Source organism: Mirounga angustirostris, unplaced genomic scaffold, assembly GCF_029215605.1.
Source record: "Mirounga angustirostris isolate CCGP_5_RB_7025 unplaced genomic scaffold, mMirAng1.0.hap1 SCAF_15, whole genome shotgun sequence".
Lineage (NCBI taxonomy): Eukaryota > Metazoa > Chordata > Mammalia > Carnivora > Phocidae > Mirounga > Mirounga angustirostris.
In genome coordinates this window covers 80,323,130-80,344,681 of record NW_026991723.1, presented here as the reverse complement: position 1 = coordinate 80,344,681, position 21,552 = coordinate 80,323,130, and the positions used below count along the sequence as shown (strand labels likewise).

At 56.8% G+C, this 21,552-nt stretch overlaps 1 protein-coding gene across 8 annotated transcripts; it reads left to right on the top strand.

The window, feature by feature from the left end:
- Window positions 1-281: 281 nt before the first annotated feature.
- On the top strand, window positions 282-20,285 carry PHF19 (PHD finger protein 19). 8 transcript variants are annotated; one of them, XR_008506772.2, is made up of 15 exons: window positions 282-651; window positions 3,091-3,291; window positions 3,767-3,848; window positions 6,554-6,649; window positions 7,151-7,251; window positions 7,766-7,914; window positions 9,498-9,593; window positions 10,351-10,419; window positions 10,621-10,741; window positions 12,807-12,874; window positions 14,176-14,337; window positions 14,876-14,963; window positions 15,732-15,817; window positions 16,549-16,700; window positions 17,682-17,822. XR_008506772.2 is itself a non-coding variant. In XM_045883040.3 (15 exons), exons 2-15 carry the CDS (start codon window positions 3,106-3,108, stop codon window positions 18,022-18,024), a joined length of 1,743 nt encoding a protein of 580 aa, XP_045738996.1. In that variant the 5' UTR covers window positions 283-651; window positions 3,091-3,105; the 3' UTR covers window positions 18,025-20,285. The 8 variants fall into 8 exon arrangements, 7 of the variants coding, with proteins under 7 accessions (XP_064435626.1, XP_064435625.1, XP_045738996.1 ...); XM_045883040.3 differs by having other exon boundaries at window positions 283-651; window positions 16,549-16,644; window positions 17,682-20,285; XM_054509387.2 differs by lacking the exon at window positions 282-651 and adding an exon at window positions 686-809 and having other exon boundaries at window positions 16,549-16,644; window positions 17,682-20,285.
- The last annotated feature ends 1,267 nt before the right edge of the window (window positions 20,286-21,552 follow it).

Sequence of the window (21,552 nt, the reverse complement as noted above, 5' to 3'; positions counted from 1 at the left end):
CTCGGCGGCTCGGCGGCTCGGCGGCTCGGCGGCTCGGCGGCTCGGCGGCTCGGCGGGCAGTCAGTGCGCGGCCGCAGCTCCCCGCCGCGCGTCTGGGCCAGCGGGAGGTCTGCGCCCCAGCCTACTGTGTTTCCTCCGGCGGCGCGGGGCGGTGCTTCCGCGTGTGCCCGCGGCGTGGCCGGGTCGCGGCCGGCTCCGCGTCCCCGTGCTGTCGCGCCGCGTGCCTGCGCCCGGCGCGCGGGGCGGCGGGGATGCGCGCGCGCGGGGGGCGGGGGCCGGGGGCGCGCGGGGGCGGGGGCGGGCGCCGGCGGGCGACGCTGCGGGGCCCCGCGGCCGCGGGCTCCAATGGCGAGGCCGGCGCGGCCCCCGCTAATTACATAAGCGGGACGTCAATAATTCGCGGGAAAACGCGAAAAAGATGGCGCCCCGCGCCCGGGGGGCCCCTTCCTGAGCGCCCCGGCCCCTCCCTCCCCCGCCTCCCCCCCTCCTCCCCGCGGCGCCCCCGCCCCGCCCCGCCCCCGCCGAGACCCCGACCCCGGCCCCACGGGCGGACACTCGGCCGGGCAGCCGCGGGCCGCGCGCAGCCGCCTCCGCCGCCGATGCGCCTGGTGGCCAGACTCCAAGTGGGACCGGCCGACACGCAGGCTCGCGGTAAGCTCAGCGGGGACTCCCCGCCGCACGCTTCGCTCCCAGAACACATCCGTCTTTGCGAAATCTCCCCGGACTTCGGCGAACCGAGCGCCTCGGGGGCGGCGGGTGGGTGGGTGGTCGGGGTCCCGGGGAGCTGCGCGCCTGAGGCTGGAACGCGGGTGAGCGGCGTCTGCGAGACGGGGGAGCCTCGCCCGGGTCCCCGAGGCTTGGGGGGGGCTGGGTGACAGGTCGCTGCTCCCTGGCCCCAAATCTTGACTTTTCCCGTTCGGGGGCGCGGGGGGGTGGTGGTGGCGGGGGTGGAGACCGACCCGGGCATTTGGGATTTTGCTCACGTCCGAAGTCAGGCCGCGGCAGGACTGGGACGGGGGGGGGGGGGGCGGGGGGGATGCTTGGCGTCGGAGCGACCGAAGAGAGGAGCGCTTGAACCCGCCGGGGGTACCTCTGCAAGTTTTTTTTTTCCCTCCCGAACACCCTTTTTTAAAAAGCCAACGGCCGCCCTGGGAGAGGCCCCGGCGCATGAATCATCCTCGCTTCCTGCCCCCGCCCGGCCCCGCGCTCCGGGTGCCGCGGATTTGAACTGGACGCCGACGGGAACCCGCAAACAGGCATTTCTTTGCAGATGGGTTTGAATCAGCCAATCACAGCCCGCGGGGGCCCGCTCCGGGAGGATGGAGGCGCGGGGAGGGGGCCGCCACCCGGGGGCCCCCGCCCGGCCAGTGGGGGCGCGGCGACCGGGCCGGCTCCCAACGGCGCGGCAGGGGGAGGAAGTGTCAGTTTGTGAACCTGCCGCGGCCCGGGGCCCAGGCCCGGCGGGCGGGGACTTCACAGCGCCCGGGAGCCAGGTGGCAGGGATTCGGAGCGCATACCCTGCCCCAAGCCTGCGGTGCTCTGCCGTCCAGAAAAGGGCAGAATGGGGGTGTGGGGTGGAGGGGAACATGGCCCCAGTGTCGTCTGGGGAGCCAAGACCCCAACAGTGCCCTGTCCGCCCCAGGGCCACTGAACAGGCACACACATGTATTTAATTTCACATATCCATTGACACACTGCCGCAGACATCATGAAACACAATCTCACAAGGGTTCACACGCACTGACACAGCAAAACACACGGGACTCTCTCCCTGTCTACAAATAATAAACACCAGGTGCCCTGTGCCATGGCAGAGAAGGAGGGGACCAGAGTAGGGGGTGCAGGGAACAGAGCAAGGCTGTGTTTGGCTGGAGAGTGTGGAGGGGCACAGAGCCAGGTTGAGCCCAGAGAGGGGAGGAGGGGGCCTTGGGGAAGGCTTCCAATGCCTGCGAAGACACTGCGGAGTCACAGAAGGATTCTGGAAGGGATTAATAAGAAAGGGAGAAATAAGAAAGAATTGGTGGCCCTGTGGAAGAGTCTGGTGGGGAGACAGGAAAGCAGGGAGTGACCTGCACTGGGTGCTTGTAGTCTCATTCCCCATCCCAGCAGCCGGCATAAGTGAGCACAAGGCTCTGGAAACAGTTATTGAATGAATGAATGGCCCAAGCGAAAGAGAGGCCTGAACTCAGACCAGGACAGGGACGTGGAAAAGAGGGGCCAGATGCCAGAAATCCATTGGGCTTGAAGTTGGCCAACTGGCAACTCACTGGTTGGAGAAGTCTGAAGATGCCCAGGGTTTCTGGGGACCATTAGTGGTCCCATTAGCAGGAAGAAGAGAGCAGTAGGGCAGTAGCATGTTTTATAGGATGGTGAGAGAGACAGGTGCCGAGAGGGTGCTTGTGTTGACTTACCTGCTTGCAGCACATTCGCATTTGAGTAAAAGCATAGAGTGAGTTTAAATGTCCCAGAAATGTGGTTTCCATTAAATCACCCCATAACTGAGAGCAGAAAGGGGGATTATAGAAGACATAGGTGGACTGTCTATACCCGTTCGCAAACCATCTAGGAGTTTTCCTTCCTAGGTGAGTTTCCTCTGGCCAGATCTCAGGGCAGGGGTTAGGTGGGGGGAGTAGGAGGTTAGCGAAGACTTCCAGCTGCTCCCCTGGAGAAGACCCTCCACTCAGAGAACATGTTTGCTTAAGGGATAAAGCTTCAGGCTCCTAAGTTTGGGAGTTCAGGCCTCCTGGGCAGGGAGACTGCTCTGTGGTTGGTTGAGAGATTCGTTCTCTTTAGAAGGCAGCATGGTATGGGTGGGAAGAGAGCAGGGTTAGAGTCAGCCTACCTGATTATGAGCCTTGCCTTGGCCTCTGCCCCACTGGCCATTTCCCTTGCCAAACCTCAGTTTCTCTATCCATAGAATGGGAATAATAATGTCTCCCTCACAGGGTTGTCACGAGGATCCTGTGAGATAATCAAAGTGCCTGGCCCATAGTACCATAGGCTGTGTAAGTGGTAGTCCCCTTCCTTTCCCGGATGGACTGCTGGAGCAGGGGAGCAAGGAGTAAAAACCCTCTTCTCTTTCTCTTCCAGCGTCAGGGGAAGCCGATGGAGAATCGCGCTCTGGATCCAGGGACTCGGGACTCCTATGGTGCCACCACCCACCTCCCCAACAAGGGGGCCCTGGCAAAAGCCAAGAACAACTTCAAAGACCTGATGTCCAAGCTGACGGAGGGCCAGTATGTGCTGTGCCGCTGGACCGATGGACTGTATTACCTCGGGAAGATCAAGAGGGTAAACCTTTCCTCCCTGGCCCTAGTTCCCAGGTGCAGCCTCTGGCCTGGGCCTCCCTTCATGCCCCTCCTGCTCAAAAGATGACCGTGGAAGGAACCAGAACCTGCTTTTGCAGGTGCCATCCTTAGGGCCAACACCGTCCAACCAGGTCTTTAGAATAGAGCTCTGCGAGCCTACAGAACAAAACAAAATCAGGCTGGAGGTTATCTCAGATGACCACCTGGCCTGTGCTATCCTCTGCATTCCCACCAAGTTGTGGTCCCCTGGCCCCGGACTGCGGCCCCAGGGACTGGGTGCACGTTACCTCTGGAACTGCTGTCGTCCTTCCCCTTCCAGCCTAGCTCTGACTTCTGGGCCACAAGGAGCGGGTGTAATCCCTCTGTCCTGTGGGGACAAAAATAGGAGAGGAAGACCATGTCCCAATGGCTTTTCCCCAGCCACTGTCTCACGTTGCCCCTCCCTCTCCGTGCCCCAGGTCAGCAGTTCTAAGCAGAGCTGCCTTGTGACTTTTGAAGATAATTCCAAATACTGGGTCCTGTGGAAGGACATACAACATGGTGAGTACTCCTGAGAGCTCGGGGCTCCCCTGCCCCATCCCTGGCCCTCTCTCCTCCTCGACTTCCATGTTTTTTCCTTCTCTCCTTCTCTCTGGTACTCCTGGCATCTGGCCTTGTCCATGGAGCCCCATCCCCCCACAAGCCCACCTGAGGGGATAAGATGACTAGTTGTGTGTTTACATGGAAAGGCACTTCTGACATCCATCATGCCCTTGATCACTCCCACGTCATGAGGGAGGCAGTCAGGTGGAGAAAGTGGCTTGGGAAGGCGCCGGGAGAGCTGGGATGGCATGTCATCCCCTGCTGCACAAAGCTGGGGATCAGTCTGGGGCTAGGAACGGGGGTGGAGGGGAGGGGCCCACGCAATCAAAACTGGCACCCCTAGATGTGAGCGCAGTGTGCCCTATCCACGTGTGAAGAAAACTAGTTGAAGCAGCCCTAGCCTAGGTGGGAAAGTCAAGAAAGCAGAGCTGGACCAGGCAGGGTGAAGATAGACATGCCTGGACGGAGCTGGACCGGCTTCGAAAGGGAGCCGGGTTGAGTGCCATCCCTGCACGCAGAGAACTGACATTTTCCCACTCTGGCCACCACTCCCCCTTCCCACGGACACGACAGACACCACTCAGCAGTCCCAACACTCATACATTTCCAACATGGAGCTCCAAGTTTAGGTTCAGTAGATCTTGCACCAAGTTTCAGCTCTGCAGCTTGCTAGCTGCACGTCCTTGGGCAAGTGACACCACTTCTCTGAGCCTCAGTTTCTTCATCTGAAGAAAGGAGGTGATGACATTAGTGACCTCGTGGGGTGGTGACATGAGACCCCAAGTATAGCACTTAGCCCAGCGCTACTGAGTTATAGGGAGGCACTTCCGAAAGTATTTGTTACTGTAAGAAAGGATTTCAAGGAGCCTGCCAAGTAGAGGCCACAGAACCCAGCCAGTTCGTAGAGGTTCCAAACCACCCCTGTCTCCAAGGTGTGGTGGCTGATGCAGACGTGGAGACTCTTCTCCAAGCCCCCCTCCCCCTGCACTCTCAATTTCTTCTACAAAGGTCCAAAGCGATGAGGAGCTCTTCTCTTGAGTTGGAGGCATAGGGAGCCAGCAGGTGAAGAAAGATGCCTTAGCAGACATTTGAGTAGAGACCCACGGTGTGCCGGGGACCCCGGATGTGCTACAGGGCTCACCTGGGGAACAGCTTGTCTCCCCAGCCAGATAACTGTGCCTCACAGGCAGGATGGTGCCCCTTTGGCATCACCCAAGTTACGAAAGCACAAGGCTGAGTAAGCCGGAGTTATTGATTACTTAATTAAGCTTCCTACCTTATTGGCTGACATCAGTGGCTTACTTCCTTAAGCCAGTGAGGGCTTACTGCGACCCACTGTTGCATATTCAGGAATAAGAGGCAAGAGACCATGTATTCAACAGATGTGTCTTGAACACATTATGTGCTACACAATGTATAAGGTCCTGGGGACATAGTGATGAGCAGATACTATTTCTGCTCTTAAAAAACTTTCAGTCCACTAGGGGGAACAAGACAGAAACATGTATCAGAATGTGTTAATTTATTCACTCAAACCTTTCACACATAAACACACATACTCTTTTTTTTTTATTCTTATGTTAATCCCCATACATTACATCATTAGTTTTAGATGTAGTGTTCTATGATTCATTGTTTGTGCATAACACCCTGTGGTCCATGCAGAACACACATATTCTTTAACAATAACAAAAAAAAAAAAAAAAAAAAAAAAAACCTAAGAAAAAAAAGAGATGAGAAAGAACCTGTAGATTAAAAGCAGTTGAGCATACCTAAAATTGTTATGACATTTTTATTTAACAGCTGGAAATGTGAACACTAATTGAATTTGTTGGTGATATTAAGAAATAGTTTTTAGTTTTTAGGTGCAATAAAGGCACTATAGTTATGTTGGGTTTTTTTTAAAGGGATCCTAATCTTTCAGAATTACATACTGAAATATTTTCAGAAAATGGTTAGGTATCTGGGAATTGATTCAAAATAATACAAGAGGGGGAAGTGGGTAGGAATGTAGTCAAAACAAGATTGGCTATGAGTTCTTAATTGTTGATAAGAACATGGAGTTTCATTATAACATTCTATTATTGTTAACATAAAAAATGTTTAAGAGGGGCGCCTGGGTGGCTCAGTTGTTAAGCATCTGCCTTCAGCTCAGGTCATGATCCCAGGGTCCTGGGATCGAGCCCCGCATCGGGCTCCCTGCTCGGTGGGAAGCCTGCTTCTCCCTCTCCACTCCCCCTGCTTGTGTTCCTTCTCTCGCTGTCTCTCTCTCTGTCAAATAAATAAATAAAATCTTAAAAAAAAAAAAAAGAAAACAAGAAAATTTAAAAAACATGTTTAAGAAACAAACTAAATTAGGCAGAAGAGGCAGCATGATGTGGTCAGAAAGAACAAAGGATTTGATGTCAAACAGCCACGGGTTCAAATCTGTCTCCTATTTAATTTCTGGGACTTAACCGCTCTGAGCCTCAGTTTTCCCATCTTTAGAATGGGCTAATGATACTAGGTACCTCAGAGTGGTTGGGAAGACTCAGTGAGTGGGCCCGTGGGGCCCAGTGCCAGGCTCTGCACTGAGTAGAGGCTCAGTACCTGGAAGGTGAATTTTAAACTCTTCTAATTCCTGTGAGCCAGAACTGACCCTAGAGGACCTCTCTCCCTTTCAGCTGGCGTTCCTGGGGAGGAGCCCAAGTGCAACATCTGTCTGGGGAAGACGTCAGGGCCACTGAATGAGATCCTCATCTGTGGGAAGTGTGGCCTGGGTGAGTGTGGTGAGCAGGGCACAGAGGAGGCTCCGACCTGCGGTTCCCCACCCCCACTGGCCCAATGGGCAGGCCTTACTGTTGGGATCTCAGCTGGCTTCCTATTTCTACTGGAGCTCCAGAGTGACAGGGAGCACGTCTCTGGAAATGAGGGCCCAGGGAGGTGACCACTGGGGAGAGCTGGGGCTTCTGGAAAGTGAGACAAGGTGTGCAGGTTGGAGCTCCCCCTAACCCAGTAGAGAGGAAGGGTGGAGAGATGGAGCACGGAGGCTGAAGCCAGACTGTGGTGCCTCCCCCTGCTGGGGCCCAGGCTGTCTTTGAGTCGCCTGCTTGGACACCAGCTTGGCTGCCTTGGTGAGCATCGCCCCCCAGTCCCCAAGCAGCCGGCAGGCATAAGGCTCCTCCAACTTGCGGCCGCCCTCCCCAGCCCTGTGGCCTTTGGGCTGACTGGCCTGGGGCCGCTGCTCCCCGCGGGCACTCACCAGCCCCCCTCTGCTGTAGGGTACCACCAGCAGTGCCACATCCCTAGAGCGGGCAGTGCGGACCGGCCCCTGCTCACACCTTGGTTCTGCCGACGCTGCATCTTCGCACTGGCTGTGCGGGTGAGCCCTCCATCCTTGCAGTCCCTGCCTTTCCCCACTTCGTCGGGAAGCCTAGACTCCCTGGGTTCAGGCCGGACTGCAGGTCACAGAGCCTGGGCTTTGGAGGCAGACAGCGCTGCTGCCACTGATCGCAAGTGCTATGTCCTTGGCCAGGTTCCTTAGCCCCCCGAGCCTGTTTCCTCCACAGATGGCAGAATGGATACGGGTCTGGTGCCAGCGGTAGGCGCTTTGCTATCAACAGACAAAACCCATGGGAGCACCCCCACTCAATACATACTGGTTATTATCGTTACCTATATTGTTGCGTGTTAATACTGTTACTAAGAGAGCCTTCTGGGATGGAGAGAGGATAGATTCGGGATCGATGAGAAAAAGCTTCTTGCGCTTCTGACTACACTGGAGTATCCGCGGGTCCGCGGGGTCAGCATGTCCCTTGCTAGCCACGCCGCCCTCCCCTCAGCCACCAACCCCTGCCGGGACCCCGCGGCTGAGCCGGACCCACATCTCCCCGCAGAAAGGCGGCGCGCTGAAGAAGGGCGCCATCGCCAGGACGCTGCAGGCCGTGAAGATGGTGCTGTCCTACCAGCCCGAGGAGCTCGAGTGGGACTCGCCCCACCGCACCAACCAGCAGCAGTGCTACTGCTACTGCGGAGGGCCGGGAGAGTAAGGCCGCGGGGCGGGGCCCTCCCGGGGGGCGGGGCGCGGGGTGGGGCCCCGGGCGGGGGCGGGGCCTCCCGAGGGGTGGGGGCGGGGCCCGGGGCGGGGCTCGAGGTGGCGAGGCTAGCGCTCTCAGACCAGGCCCCGGGAAGGGAAGGAAGCACTGAAGCGAGTGTCCAGATCGTCCCAGCTCCTTGGAGCTGTGCGCAGCACCTGAACGCAGTTCTCGTCGTAGTGTCCCCGTGTGTGGTGTTGTGAGCAGAGCAGCGATTAGATAATTCACAGAAAGTCTCACCCAGGGCCTGGCACTTGGTCAGCACTTAATAAATTATGTGAGCTGTTACTGTTGGTGCGTGGAATTGAAGATAAACCTTTCCGTTGTCAGAGTCAGTGAGATAGGCTGCTGATGAGATACTAAGGTACTTTCCTCTGGAGGTGTGCAAGTAGGGGCTGGGGGTTATGTGTAGGGATGCCGTGGAGGGGATTCTTGCCCCGACTATAGGACAAGAGTCTTTGATTCTTCCTTACCAGGCTGGGTGTCCATGTAGCCATGGGGGATTGAGCCTGCTCCCTTGGGCCGACTGCACCAGACATGGTGGCAGGAACCACAGAAGTGAGAGATAGGGTCTCTGCCCTCAGGACACAGCCTGCAGGATGCCCTGAAGTCCTGAATCCTGGCCCCAAGATCTGTTGACAAGTAGTAAGGGACTGGAGGCTAGGCTTACCCAGCCTAACTGGGTAATTTGGGCAAATCCCTTGAAGTATTTCATCTCTCAGGTGGGATCAACTTCCCTGAGTGCAGGAAGGGATGTGAGATAACAGGGAGAAATGCTTAATGAGACCTTTACAGAATTGGGACAGTGGCTCTCAGTGCTTACTGGGCAGAGCTGCTCAGGGTGGCTATTAAAAATACATCTCCCAGGGGCTCCCCAAAAGATTGAGGAGGTCTCGAGTGGACCAAGGGATCTTCATAGTTTAACCTAGACCCCAGGTGATTCTGACGCAGGCAGTCCAGGGACCTCACCTGGCAAGTTGTAAACAAAGCATCGATTGTCGTTAAGGAAATACCACTTGGCCCTTCATTCACATGACAGGGTAGATACGGTATCGGGTAAGAAAAACCAGACGCGGTGCTGCCCCGTGGAGCTTGCAGGAGCCATTAGTCTCCCGCGTGTCTCCTGGGCAAACGTTTGCATTTCGGTGGTGTCTGAGAAACAGCGCGTGGGGCGCAGTCCAGAGATGGGGGCTCCAGGGCAGCATGAAGAGCACAGGCTTTGAAGTGAGGGAGCCCAGGATTTGAGTCACCATCCACCACTTGCTTCCTGAGTGACCTTGAGCAAGCCATTTAAGCTCAGAGTCACCCATAAAATCAGGACAGTGGCCCGTCTCTTACCAGACGGTGAGATGAAACGATAGAGCATACGCCTGCTCCCCCGACCGCCCCTGGCGCAGCCTCGGTGCTCGGTAACTGTGAGTCCCCCCCTCCCCCCCCGCCCCCCGCGGAGCGCGAGTTGGTGTAGGCAGAGGTGGCTGAGGCTGGTGGCTGGCTGGGAGCGCGGCCGGCCTGACCCTGGCTCCTCTGGCTCCAGATGGTACCTGCGGATGCTGCAGTGTTACCGGTGCCGACAGTGGTTCCACGAGGCCTGCACCCAGTGCCTCAACGAGCCCATGATGTTCGGAGACCGGTAGGTGCTCACCTGGCCCGGCTCAGCCTCGAGGGGGAGGTGGGCGGGTGGGGGGAGGGACCTCAGCAGGGGCAGCGGCTCCTGTAGACCGCCTGCCAGGCCCTGCGCAGGGGGGTGGGGGTCTCTGATGGTGGGCACCTGTCCTGGGGAGTCCGCTCAGGGCGACAGGGGCCTTCTCACTGGAAGGAGCATGTCGGGCCGCGGCCCCAGTTGCCACTGACCTGGGGGGAGACCTTAGACAAAGTGCCACCTTCCCTAAGCCCCGGTCTCCTCCAGTGTCTGGGGAAGGAGGATGAGGCAGGCCCCGTCCCACCCCTACCCAGGCTACCAGAGGAGCCACTGGGAGGTGGATGGTTGATCCGGCTTCTGACAGGTGGGGCTAAGCCAACAGAAGGGTTATGTGTGTCGTCGTACCAGATATTGTGTGTCTCGGTTGGTGTGTCGTGTTTGTGGTTGTGTGTGCGTGTGCGCGTGTGTCTCAGAGGGGAAGAGGGTGCCAGCTCCACCCCAGCCTAGCTCAGCTCACTCTGAACTCAGCCACACTCCATTATGCCGACGTAGGGGAAGGAGGGGCAGGGAAGTATTTTATGGTGTTCGTCCTGCCCCATGCTAACCCCCACCCGCTCTAGGGCCACTAGCCCTCGGGATGAGGATGACACTTACTGTGGGAAGGCAGGTGGGGAGTGCGGGGCGAGGGGCTGGGCTAGGGTGGGATGTCAGCTCTTCCCACCACAGGCCCCTCTCCACCCGCCCCCAGGTTCTACCTGTTCTTCTGCTCCGTGTGTAACCAGGGCCCGGAGTACATCGAGCGGCTGCCCCTTCGATGGTGAGAGGGTGGGGCTTGACCCAGGCCCACCCCCGTCCCCTCCCAGCGGCTCCGCTCCCACCGCCCTCCGGGAACAATTCCATTTCCAGCCACCAGCTCCCAGCCTTGCCCCTGCCCTTCAGCCCGGACCCAGGAGGTTCCAGCCCTGGTTGGGCAGGCTGCCACCTCACCCCAGCCCCACCTACTCGCCCCCTTGCCCAGGGTGGATGTGGTTCACCTGGCCCTCTACAACCTGGGGGTGCAGAGCAAGAAGAAGTACTTTGACTTTGAGGAGATTCTGGCCTTTGTCAACCACCACTGGGAGCTCCTGCAGCTTGGCAAGGTACGCAGGCCCGTGGGACGGCAGAATGGCAGGAGTCCATTCCACAGTGGGCTTACCGAGGTCAGGAGAGGGAAGAGGTTTGCCCAGGGCCACATGGTCCATGCAGGACTGGGATCTCGGTGTCTGAGGGCTCACTCTCCCGTAGCACTGCCTGTCTGTGAGGGCTGTTGGCTGGGAGAAAGACCCAGAGCCTCTTAGCTGCCACGTCCCTGAGTCCAAGCCTCTGAGCCGGTGCCCTGCAAGGGGCTTCCTGACCCAGGCTTTGGCAGTGGGCGGGTTGGGGTCTCACTGACTCAGCAGCAGGGAGCTAGGGGTGCATCTGGCTGGAACAGGGCTCTCTACAGAGAAGTTTGACGTCCCCCGGATGACTGGGCTACAGTGGAAAGTGAAGTGGGCCTGCCCCCTGCTGGTATTACTCTGAATAGCAGAAGCCGTCCTGGGGCCCTGGGACCCAGGGAGCAAAGTAACAAACCACAGACTTTCAGGATGTCAGAGGTGGAGAGCGACTCCCTGGCGGCCAGCACAGCTTTGGAGCTGAGCCAGGACTGGAACCAACCTCTCCCATGGTGGGGCCATGCCCCCTTTTCCCTAACGACAGCCTTAGAGTCCTCTCCACCAATCCAGAGTGAGATGTCTTCTCTGACTGCCCCAAATCTCTCTTTGATGAGACAGGAATTTACACACACACACACACACACACACAAAATGACCCTTATGCTTTGTAGAAGCTTTTCATATAATAACATCTTCATTTATAGTGTTTGATAATTTATAAGACATAAATACTGTTGGGGCACCTGGGTGACACAGTCAGTTGAGCAGCTGATTCTTGGTTTCGGCTCTGGTCATGGGATCGAGCCCTGCATCAGGCTCTGTGCTCAGCAGGGAGTCTGCTTTAGATCCGCCCCCCACCCCGTGTGTGTGCTCATGTGCCTGTTCTCTCCCCCTCTCGCTCTCTAAAATAGATTAATAAATCTAAAAAAAAAAAAAGTATACATATTGTAAAGCCTTAAAAGATAGAACTGGTATTTTTAATATCTTTTTTCTTGATTTATAAAAAGAACATACATGTTCTTGGTAGAAAAATTTGTTAAGTGCTAAAAAGTATAAGGTGGTATACTTAAAAAAAAAATCATCCGGGAGCACCTGGTGGCTCCGTCAGTTAAGTGTCTGACTCTTGATCTCAGCTCAGGTCTTGATCTCAGGGTCTTGAGTTTGGGCCCCGTGTTGGGCTCCACACTGGGTATGGAGCCTACTTAAAAAAAAAAAAAAAAAGTCATCCATATTCCCCCATCACACCACTCAGAAACAATTGCAACTAATATATTCCATCTTTTCTTCTACGTCTGTTTTTCCTTGGTTTATGTTATATAGTATATAAAATTTTAAATCTTTTTTTTTTCAGTTTACATTATATCATAAATACTTTTCTATATTCCGAAAGAGTTTTCATCAACATTTTTAATGACTGCATTGGTTTCCACCATGGCTTACTTACTGTGTTCCTTCCTGTTGGGCAGGGAGTCTCTTCCCCGCTCTGCACACTGGCCGGTCATTAGGGCTGACGCTGCAGGGGAGCTTTGTTAAAGCTTTGTTCGAATTTCACATTCTATTTCTATGATAGATCCCATGGAGTGGCATGACTGGGTCAAGGGCATGGGCATTCTTAAACCTTTTTTTTTTTTTTTTAGATTTTATTTATTTATTAGAAAGTGCGTGCGTGCGCCAAAGAGAGAGAACGAGGTGGGAGGTAGAGAGAGAAGGAGAAGCAGACTCCCTGCTGAGCAGGGAGCCTGACGTGGGGCTCGATCCCAGGACCCTGGGATCATGTCCTGAGCTGAAGGCAGACGCTTACCGACTGAGCCACCCAGGTGTCCCGTTAAACCTCTTGATCCATCTAGGACAGGAGTTAACTCTCCCATTTCCAGATGGAGAAGTGAGTTCAGAGAGGTGAAAAGATTTAGAATCTCAGCAGAAGTCAGGGCCCTCACTCAGAGATCGAGGGGAGGGAGGGGACAGGGGTCATATGCCTAGGTCTGATTCTCCTGCTGGCTGCTCCCCTCAGCTCACCAGCACCCCCGTGACTGACCGAGGACCACATCTCCTCAATGCGCTGAACAGTTACAAAAGCCGGTGCGTGCAGGGAAGGGAGGGAGTGCACGGGGCCCCCAACAGGTGGGATTGGGTGTAAAGCATCTTCCTGCCTCATGGCCTTGGCTCAAACTGTGCTCCAGCCTGGGTCTCCCTCCCCTTCTCTTTGACTAAATAAGTCCTACCCATTCTTCAAGATTCAGGGGACACCCCACCTCCTTTGTGATGCCTCCCCGACCACTCCAGCAGCTTGATGCATTTGGGTCCTGGGTTTGGCTCCATAGAGGGTACACCCCTGAGCTTTGAGGGCCCCTCCTGCTCTCACCATCTGTGGTTCTGGGCCAGGCACTGAAGGATCAATTCATCATCTCCCGGGTGGGCTGCAGCCTCCTAACTCGTCTTTCCTCCAGACTTCCAAGTCCTTCTCAGAACACACAGCTGACACATCCCATGCTGCCGCTGCAGGGAATGCCCAGGCTCCTGAGCACGGCATTCAAGGCCTCTCATGAGCAGACCCTGCCCCTGCCTTCTGCCGTTGATCCATTGCTTTATTTATTCTGGGTGTTGGCCATTCTGAACCCACTGCTCTCCCATTCAGTGCTTTTGCTAAGATCCCTCTGTTGACCAGAATGCTCTTCCATCCCTTTCATTCATTTGTTCTACGAATGACTGTTTATTGAACTGCTACTGTATCAGCCCTGTGTAGGTCCCGAGGACACAGTGAGGAATAGGACATGGTCCCTGCTTCTGTGAAACCTCTCCAGACATCTCTAGACAGAATTATCCACTCTCTCTTCCACCTTCTCATGGTTTGGGGCCCAGACACAGTCCTACTCTTGAACAGTGGGGCCTTCCACACTCCCTGTGGACAGTCTTCTGAGGGTAGGACTGTTTGAGTCACGTCCTCACCTCATGGCAGCTCAGCCAGTGTTGGAAGGAGGAGGGAAGCACCTGGAGGTGTTTTCAGTCTCCTTGGGGAGACCAGAAAACGGAATGGTGTAGAATCCAGTGTCGGCCATAGCCGTTCCCCTGGGAGCTAGAGGAGACCTTTCTGGAGGCGGTGACCTTGGGGCCAGTTTAGGCAGGGTAGAAAAGGGAGAGGAGCAGCAAGAATCATATACATGCAAGAGGGAGGACAGGGAGGAACCATAGCCACATCCCCAGCCACCACCCAGGACCCTTGGTCCCACGAGCCTTGAGGAATCAGCGTCTCCACGGGCAACCCTGGATTTTAGCTCTAGGTCCAGGGAGGCAGAGAGGGTGATTTTAATGCTTGACTCTCCTGACCAGGAGGATGGACCGACAGACTCCAGAACTTTCTCCTCCCCCTGCCCATCCCCCAGGTTCCTCTGTGGCAAGGAGATCAAGAAGAAGAAGTGCATCTTCCGTCTGCGTATCCGTGTCCCCCCCAACCCCCCAGGGAAGCTGCTGCCTGACAAGGGCCTGGCGCCCACTGAGAGCGGCGCCTCCTCTGAGCTGCGTAAGAGAGGAAGGAGCAAGCCTGGGTCAGTGCCTGGGGGGCGAGCTCGGGGTCTCTGCTACTCCCAGCTCCAGCCCCAGCCGATGGGCTGTGCAGTGGGCCCAGACGGGCCCAAGTGAGCAGGGAAGACCTCCACCCTGCTAGGCCCAGCTGGAGGCACCCGAGAGGGCCAGTTAGCAACCGAGCTGGGGCCCAGTCCCACACCCTGGGCTCCTTCCACCGTCGCCCCTGTTGCCTTGCTTGGAGGGCAAGCCAGCTCAGGGGGCCCGGTCTTGCTGGGTTAGGGCTTAGGCAGAGAGGTAAGGGGAAGTGAGAGTGCGTAAGGCGTCCCTGGTTCTGGCTGAGCTGAGCCCCTCATCCTGGGCGTCGGGGACAGACCAGCCCTCTCTCTCTTCTGCCCACCATACCCCCCTGCCCCACGCCCTCCCACACCCACTGCCTGGAAGGAGTGCCTGTCTCCCTTCCCCCCGCCCCAGCACTGCTGTGTCCCCCAGCCCTGCCTCTCCTCCCCCTGGGCCTTCAGGCTCTGACCTGGCCCCCCTCTCCCCTTTCTGTCTCCACAGTTTGTTGCCTCACGAATTCCAGCAGCAGAAAAGGCGAGTTTATAGAAGAAAAAGATCAAAGTTTTTGCTGGAAGATGCTATTCCCAGTGTTAGTTTCTTGTTTTCTTGCTCTCCACATTCACACACAGGGTCAGCGCACAGTAGGGATTCCTGTGCAGGGAACTGAGCCCCCAGGCCTAGGGGGGAGACTCCCCCACGTCCCTTAAAGGAGAAGCCAGTTCCTCCCCTAGCTAAACAAGCAAAGGCTAAGGCTCCGCAAGACCACTCCCTTATCTCCTCGAGTTCTCCCCAGAAGCCGAGGGGGCAGGGCAGGGGAGGTGATGTCCTTGCTCCCACAGTCCCGTGGGGTCACTGCGGACCAGGAGGGGCCAGCGACTCCCCTGAGGTCACACGTCCGCCAGTGGCCGAGCCCAGCCTAGAACAGGTCCCCAGAGCACTCTTTCCTTAGTGGCCGGGCCTCGGCGCGCCAGCCCTCCGTGTGGGCAGTGACGCCAGCGGTCCTCACACCTGCCCCGCACCTGACGCTGTGCAAGGTGCTCGTAGTCAGCGTCTCACTCTGCTCTGCGTCCCGGCCCCGCGCGCAGGGAAGCCCGGCAGCCGTTCCTGTCCGCCTTCTGCCGTTCGGGTGGCTGAGGCCCAGAGGTGGGAAGGTGGCGCAGTCGGCTAGAGAGGGAGTCAGGGCCAGGCCCGCTGTGATCCGGCTCCCTGGCCGGCCTGGGACGGAAGAGCGAGTGACCAGTCTTACCGTCCGGAGGCCCAGTCCTCGGAGAGCCTGTGTGGCCCTTGGCAGAGAGAGGCTGCTGTGAGGCGGGTCTGACGCTCACTGACCCTCCTCCCCCTCCTTCTGTGTCCACAGAGCGACTTTACCTCAGCCTGGAGCACCAACCACCACCTAGCCAGCATATTCGACTTCTCGCTGGATGAAATTCAGAGCTTAAAGAGGTAACAGTGAGGGACCCGGCAAGAGAGGGCTGCTCTGAAGCGTGGGGTGGAAGCAAGCAGTGAGACCTCGATTCCCCAGCAACGAAGGAAGGCTCTGGAAGGGACGAAGCAGAGAGCCTTTCAAGGAGTTGAAGCCCCGTCGGGGGTCATTCCCGTTAAAGGGGTCCACGCTGCGTTAGGCTGCCTGCCTAGGCTGCCTGACCGGTCTTCCCACGTTAGAGCTGTCTCGGCACGCCATGCCCCTGCTGGAAGGTGGCCAGGACAGCTCCCCAGAGCACGGTCACGGGCCACCTTGCCTGGGCCCTCCCGACCTCTCCAGCCCCTCTCCTGCTTCTGCCGGCCCTCCCACTGTGCACCAGAATTGCTTTGGTTACCCTGCATTCCCACTCCTCCAGGGCGCCTTCCCTGACGCTCCCCAGGCTCCCCAGGCTGTGTCGGTGCACCTCAGGGGAGGGACTGCACAGTCCCGTTTTGGTTCCAAAATGATGAAAGGTCATTTAGTGCTTCCTGGAGGAGAGGAAGGGTGTCGGTCAGGCAGGCCTGGGCTCTAGCCCCTCCTGAGCAGTTACTAAACTGTGCAGCCCCAGCGGAGTCCTTCAGCCTCTCTGAACCTCGTCACCTGGGTCTGCATGGCTGGTAGGAGGTTGAAACAGGTGCTGGAAATGAAGGCCGTTCGGGTCTAGAGAGTAGCCGGGTGTCGGGGGCCAGGCTCACCCTCTGCTCCCTCTCAGCGCCAGCTCAGGCCAGACCTTCTTCTCAGATGTGGACTCCACTGATGCCGCCAGCACCTCTGGCTCGGCCTCCACCAGCCTCTCCTACGACTCCAGGTGAGGCCGCCCCTCGCCGTGCCTCCTCAAGCCTGGGGACCTGGCTCTCTCCGCTCGTGAGTCTGGGTCTGGGACCATCTGCTTCGGAGTCCTGGGGTTCAGACGGGGCTGCGTACGGCCATTCACGGTGCTCTGCCCCGGCTGCGGGTGATGTGACACTTGTCCCTGGGGAGTTTCCGCGCCAGGGTTCTTGGCCTCCATGGGCCACGGCTTCGCATGTCTCTGCCTCTGAGCGCAGCGCGCCCTGCTTCTTGGCTGTCTAAATCTGGGGTCTGTCTTCTGGGTCCCTAAGGAAAAGAGCCGTTGATTTGGAAGCCCGATGGAGGGGGAAATGGCATCGTGCAGGGGGTGGGGCCTGGGAGAGGGGACAGAAACACCTGGGGACCTAGACAAGGCTACCGTCTGTTTGGCAGTAGCCGGTCCTCAGCGGCGCCGGAGGCTCCTGCAGCTGCGTTCTAGGACACTCATGTCCTGGCGTCTGTCCGCCCTCAGGCCTCTCTGGGTGGCTCTCTCTGCATCACCTCTGTCTGTATTTGGTTCCTCCTGTTTCTTTGGTTCTCACAAGCTCTTCGGGGCTTGCTTCCTGTTCCTAAGCACCTGTGGACACGCACCTCTTGTTTTGTGTGTGTCCGTCTCTCCCCCAGCTCTTTCTGTCCCTCTGTGTGTGTTGCACACGCACGTCTGCCTTTCTCCAGTCCAGGCTCTGGGGACAAGGTACGGTAGTGTGTCGCTCCCATCCCCCCACCCACTGGACTCCTAGCTGCGAGTCCAGGGACAGTCCAGGGAAGGGACGAGGCAGCGCAGGCAGGGCCTCGGCAGCGGCCTTTAGCGCTGGGCACACCCAGGCTCGGGCCCTGGCGCCGTCACTCCCTCCGCGGGCCGTTTCCCCCGCTCCCCGAGCCTCCTCGGGATCGTGGTGAGGACCCAGGGAAGTGCTCCATCCCAGCGCCCGGGGCCCGGGGGGTGCTCGGGGAGAGGGGCTTGTCAGGATGACTCCACCCCACTCCTGTCGTCTTCCTTTCCCCATCCCGACGCAGACGGACGGTGGGCAGCCGCAAGAGGAAGCTGGCGGCCAAAGCGTACATGCCCCTGCGGGCAAAGCGGCGGGCAGCCGAGCTGGGTGGGCGCTGCCCCTCGGACAGCAGTGCCGAGGGGGCTTCGGGCCCTGAGCGGCCCGACGAAGGCATCGACAGCCACACCTTCGAGAGCATCAGTGAGGATGACTCGTCCTTGTCCCACCTCAAGTCATCTATCACCAACTACTTTGGCGCGGCCGGGCGGCTAGCCTGTGGGGAGAAGTACCAGGTGTTGGCCAGGAGGGTCACACCCGAGGGCAAGGTTCAGTACCTGGTGGAGTGGGAAGGGACCACCCCTTACTGACTCGCTCCAGGAGATGCCAGGAGCCTGGAGACCAACGGAGAGACACTTCTCTCCAGGTGGGGCTGGGGGAGGAAAGCAAGACAGCTCCCAGTGCTTGGCAAAAGGCCCTTCGCGCCCGCCTGCCAGGCCGAGGCCTGCGCCGCTCCGCGTGCCCATTCTGCTCTTGGGCCTCCTCAGGCTCCTCACCCCTTTGCCTGTGTCTCTAAGGTCCCACTGGCTATGCCTCAGTGTCTCCACACACTTCCGCAAACTGTTCACCTGTAACTCTGAATTGGGTGTCCCCCTGGCTCTCCGACCCTTTTTCCTGAGGCCCGAGTCTTTCTCTTTGTCTGTGTCCCTCTCTCCCCCACCCCTTTTGGGTGTGTGCGTTTACACACTTAACACGTGCATGGCTGTCCCTCTCCTGGATGTCCTTCACCCCTGACCCGTGCACAGCCAGTCGACCCCCGGATCGCATTCTAAGAACAGGAGCCGTTAAGCATTGCTGAAGGTAGAGAAGAGGACGCCTCTCAGAGCTTTTCCCCTCCCGCTTTCCTGCCATTCCCTGCTGCCCTTGGCCAGGGGTGGTGAGGGTGGGAGACTGCCTCTGTGAAAGCCTGGGAGGCAGAGAGCCTGGGACTCTTGGGATCTGAGGCCAGAAGAGGCTGGGTCTCTGCCTCCGAAGGCACCAACGACAGAGCCCAGTGACTAAGGCTAAGCGTAAGGGCTGTGGGTGTCAGCTTCCCAGGTCCCAGGAGTTATCCTCTCCCTGGCCACACCCCCTCATAGCTGCCAAGGAGCCGCGCCTGGCCTTGCTGGAATGGAAGTGGCCTGGAAAACCTGCGGGACGGGGGCGGAAGTGGGAGGAAAGGAAGCCGTGTCACGCTAACCTTCGGATGTCTCCTGTGCCTCCCACCCCCGACCCACCACACACGCAGCCAGACAGTACACACTCACACAGAAGCCCCCATCACACGTGTGCTTTCACCCTCCGGAGTACACACCACACACACCCACACCACACACCCCCACTCCCTCTGGTACCGGCCTCGCTCCTGCCCTTGGCTCTCCCTCGGCCCTCTTCAGGGCCGCGTGCTGCAACCACACGTGGAAGTCCAGCCCTTGCCCCCTTCCTTCAGCCATGAACCAGCTGTGACCCCGCGGGGAGGCACAGAGGACGCCTACCCTCTTCCTTAGCCCCTGCTGTGCCCTGAGATTGACAATCACTTTCTGGAACAGGTTGGGATTTTTAAAGGGCTTGTGTTATTCAGTCCCCTCAAAGGAAAGTCTTTGTCAGTGGGAGTAAAAATAGAATTTTTAGAACTGACATTACAACTCCTACCCATCTGGAGGAAAACCAGAAATGAGAAGGGGAGGGGACCCCTCATTTTTGCTGCTTCCAGAGATATCAGAAACTGACTCACATGATTGGAAAGTAGAAATAAGTGCCTTCACTAGGGCAGGGCCTGGGCCAGATGGGCGCCAGCCTTGCCAACCGCTGCTGCGGCCCCCAGCTTGGCTGGGTTTTGCAGGCCGCCAGCTGCAGGGCGAAGGTGGATGAACAGAGGGGTGGCATCAGGGCAGCGGGCCTGGGGAGCTGGTTTTTCCATTGCTAGGCTCAGCCCCTCCCCCCCGTGAGCATCAGGGAGTCCCTGAGATCATCCAGATGCCCCTTGCCTCAAACTTAGCTCCTATAGTGCCTTTCACACAGGACCTCACCTCCTGCACACGGCCCACCAACTTCCCTCTGCTTCCCTAGCGTGAGCCAGGCAGGGAACAGCTGGGGGTGGGCCCCGTTCTCTCCCTTCTCAGCCCCACAGCTGCTGCCACTGAAGCCCCCAACTGGGGCCAGATGGAAGGGGAGCTGAGAAGCCAGCCCCCCGCCCAGCAGGGGTGTGGGACCTGGGATCCAATCTGTGGCTTCCTGCCTGGCTTCAGAGGGTACAGCAACCCCCCAGGCCTGCTTTCTAGGGTTCTGAGAAAGCACAGGACAAGCAAGGCCTGCCACAGTTCTGCACCTGCACCTTCTCTACTCAAGCTCCAGAGAGGCTCTGGGCTTGAAGAAGGGGAAGGGGGGAAGGGGGTGTCTTCCTCACTTGGAAATTCAGCATAAGGCCTAGCAAGGCCACCTTGACTCCACATCCCAGCATTTCATTTGTACCAGTTAACAGCTGCATTACTGCCAACTGACCTTATAATAACCCTGTGCACCTTTGAAAAGATTTATGGTTTTGAATTTGCTGCTTTTAATAACATTTGTTATATTAAAGTTATAATTAATGTGTCTGGTTTATAATTTAAAAGCTCCCTTTGAAAAATTAACTATCTTCCCTCTAGTGAACGAACTATCAGCTGTTGGGCACCAGGAGGAATTATCTGGTTTCTGGTCTTGGTTTCCTGGAAACTGAGGAGGAATGACAGGACCCCATCTGGCCACCTGCCAGTCCTTCAACTGCCTCCCACATTCTCCCCCACAATACTCTCACCCTACCACCAACAGGATGTGGAATTTTTATCTGTGAGTACCTGACCCATCAGGGCAAACAGCATTAGCTCAGGGCCATGGAGAAGTAAAAGATGGGAAATGGCCTTAGAAACGGACCTTGTTAAAATACGTACAGCCACTGTAAAACTACTTAATGCACACAGGCACATAAACCTAGAAATCTGCAGTCAGTTCTAGGCCTGTCTCTGCTAGTTATAACTTACAGCACTTTGGGCAGGTTCCTTTGCATTCCTCACCCTTCCAGTGCCAGCAATAATCCCTGCTGAAGTCAGCTCCCAGGTGAAAGAGGAAACCATTTCACATATAAATGTGATGGGTTAGGACCTTAAACTTGTCTGAATTTGAGAAAAAAGTTGGCATGAAGGAATAGGAAAAAGTCAGAAATAGGTGCAGGCCACGGGTTCAAGTGGATTCTGTAATTTCAGGGGTAGAGTGTAACCTGTTAAACACCCCAGAGTGTAGCCTATTAATGTCTGCACCTAGAACTTCATTAGCTGTGGCTCCCGCTTTTTGCTACCATGCTTTCTGCTTTGGCCTTTTAACTGCCCTTAGAACAAAATCACAGTTGGAGCCAGGGTGGGGGAAGGGGGTGGGATTATTCTTTGGGCTGAAATCAATTTAATGGAATGAAAAGTGAATGGTCTGCGGTGTCAAGAGACTTGGGTTCCAGTCCAAGTTCCAAAGTGAACAGCTGTATAGACCTCCTCAGATTAGTGGTCCTTCCCAGGCTGAAGAGTGCCTGGTTCTCTGTGGTCTAGATTAGTGATTCAGATTTACAATAAATATTTACCTTTGGAGCTTAGGAACAAGAAATTAGAATTCTCAAAAATTCCCCAAATCATAAGTTATTCTTAAAATACTTAAAACATTTTTCATATTTTCCCCATTATCATAGATATCTGAAAAAATTTTAACAAATAGGAATTTTACTTAGTAGTATTTACAAAGAACTGTAGCCTATAGGGAATATTTAAACACTGGAAAATGCCGGGGAACGTTACTGGATAGCATTCAAAGAACATTCAAATATCCTAGCAAGGTTA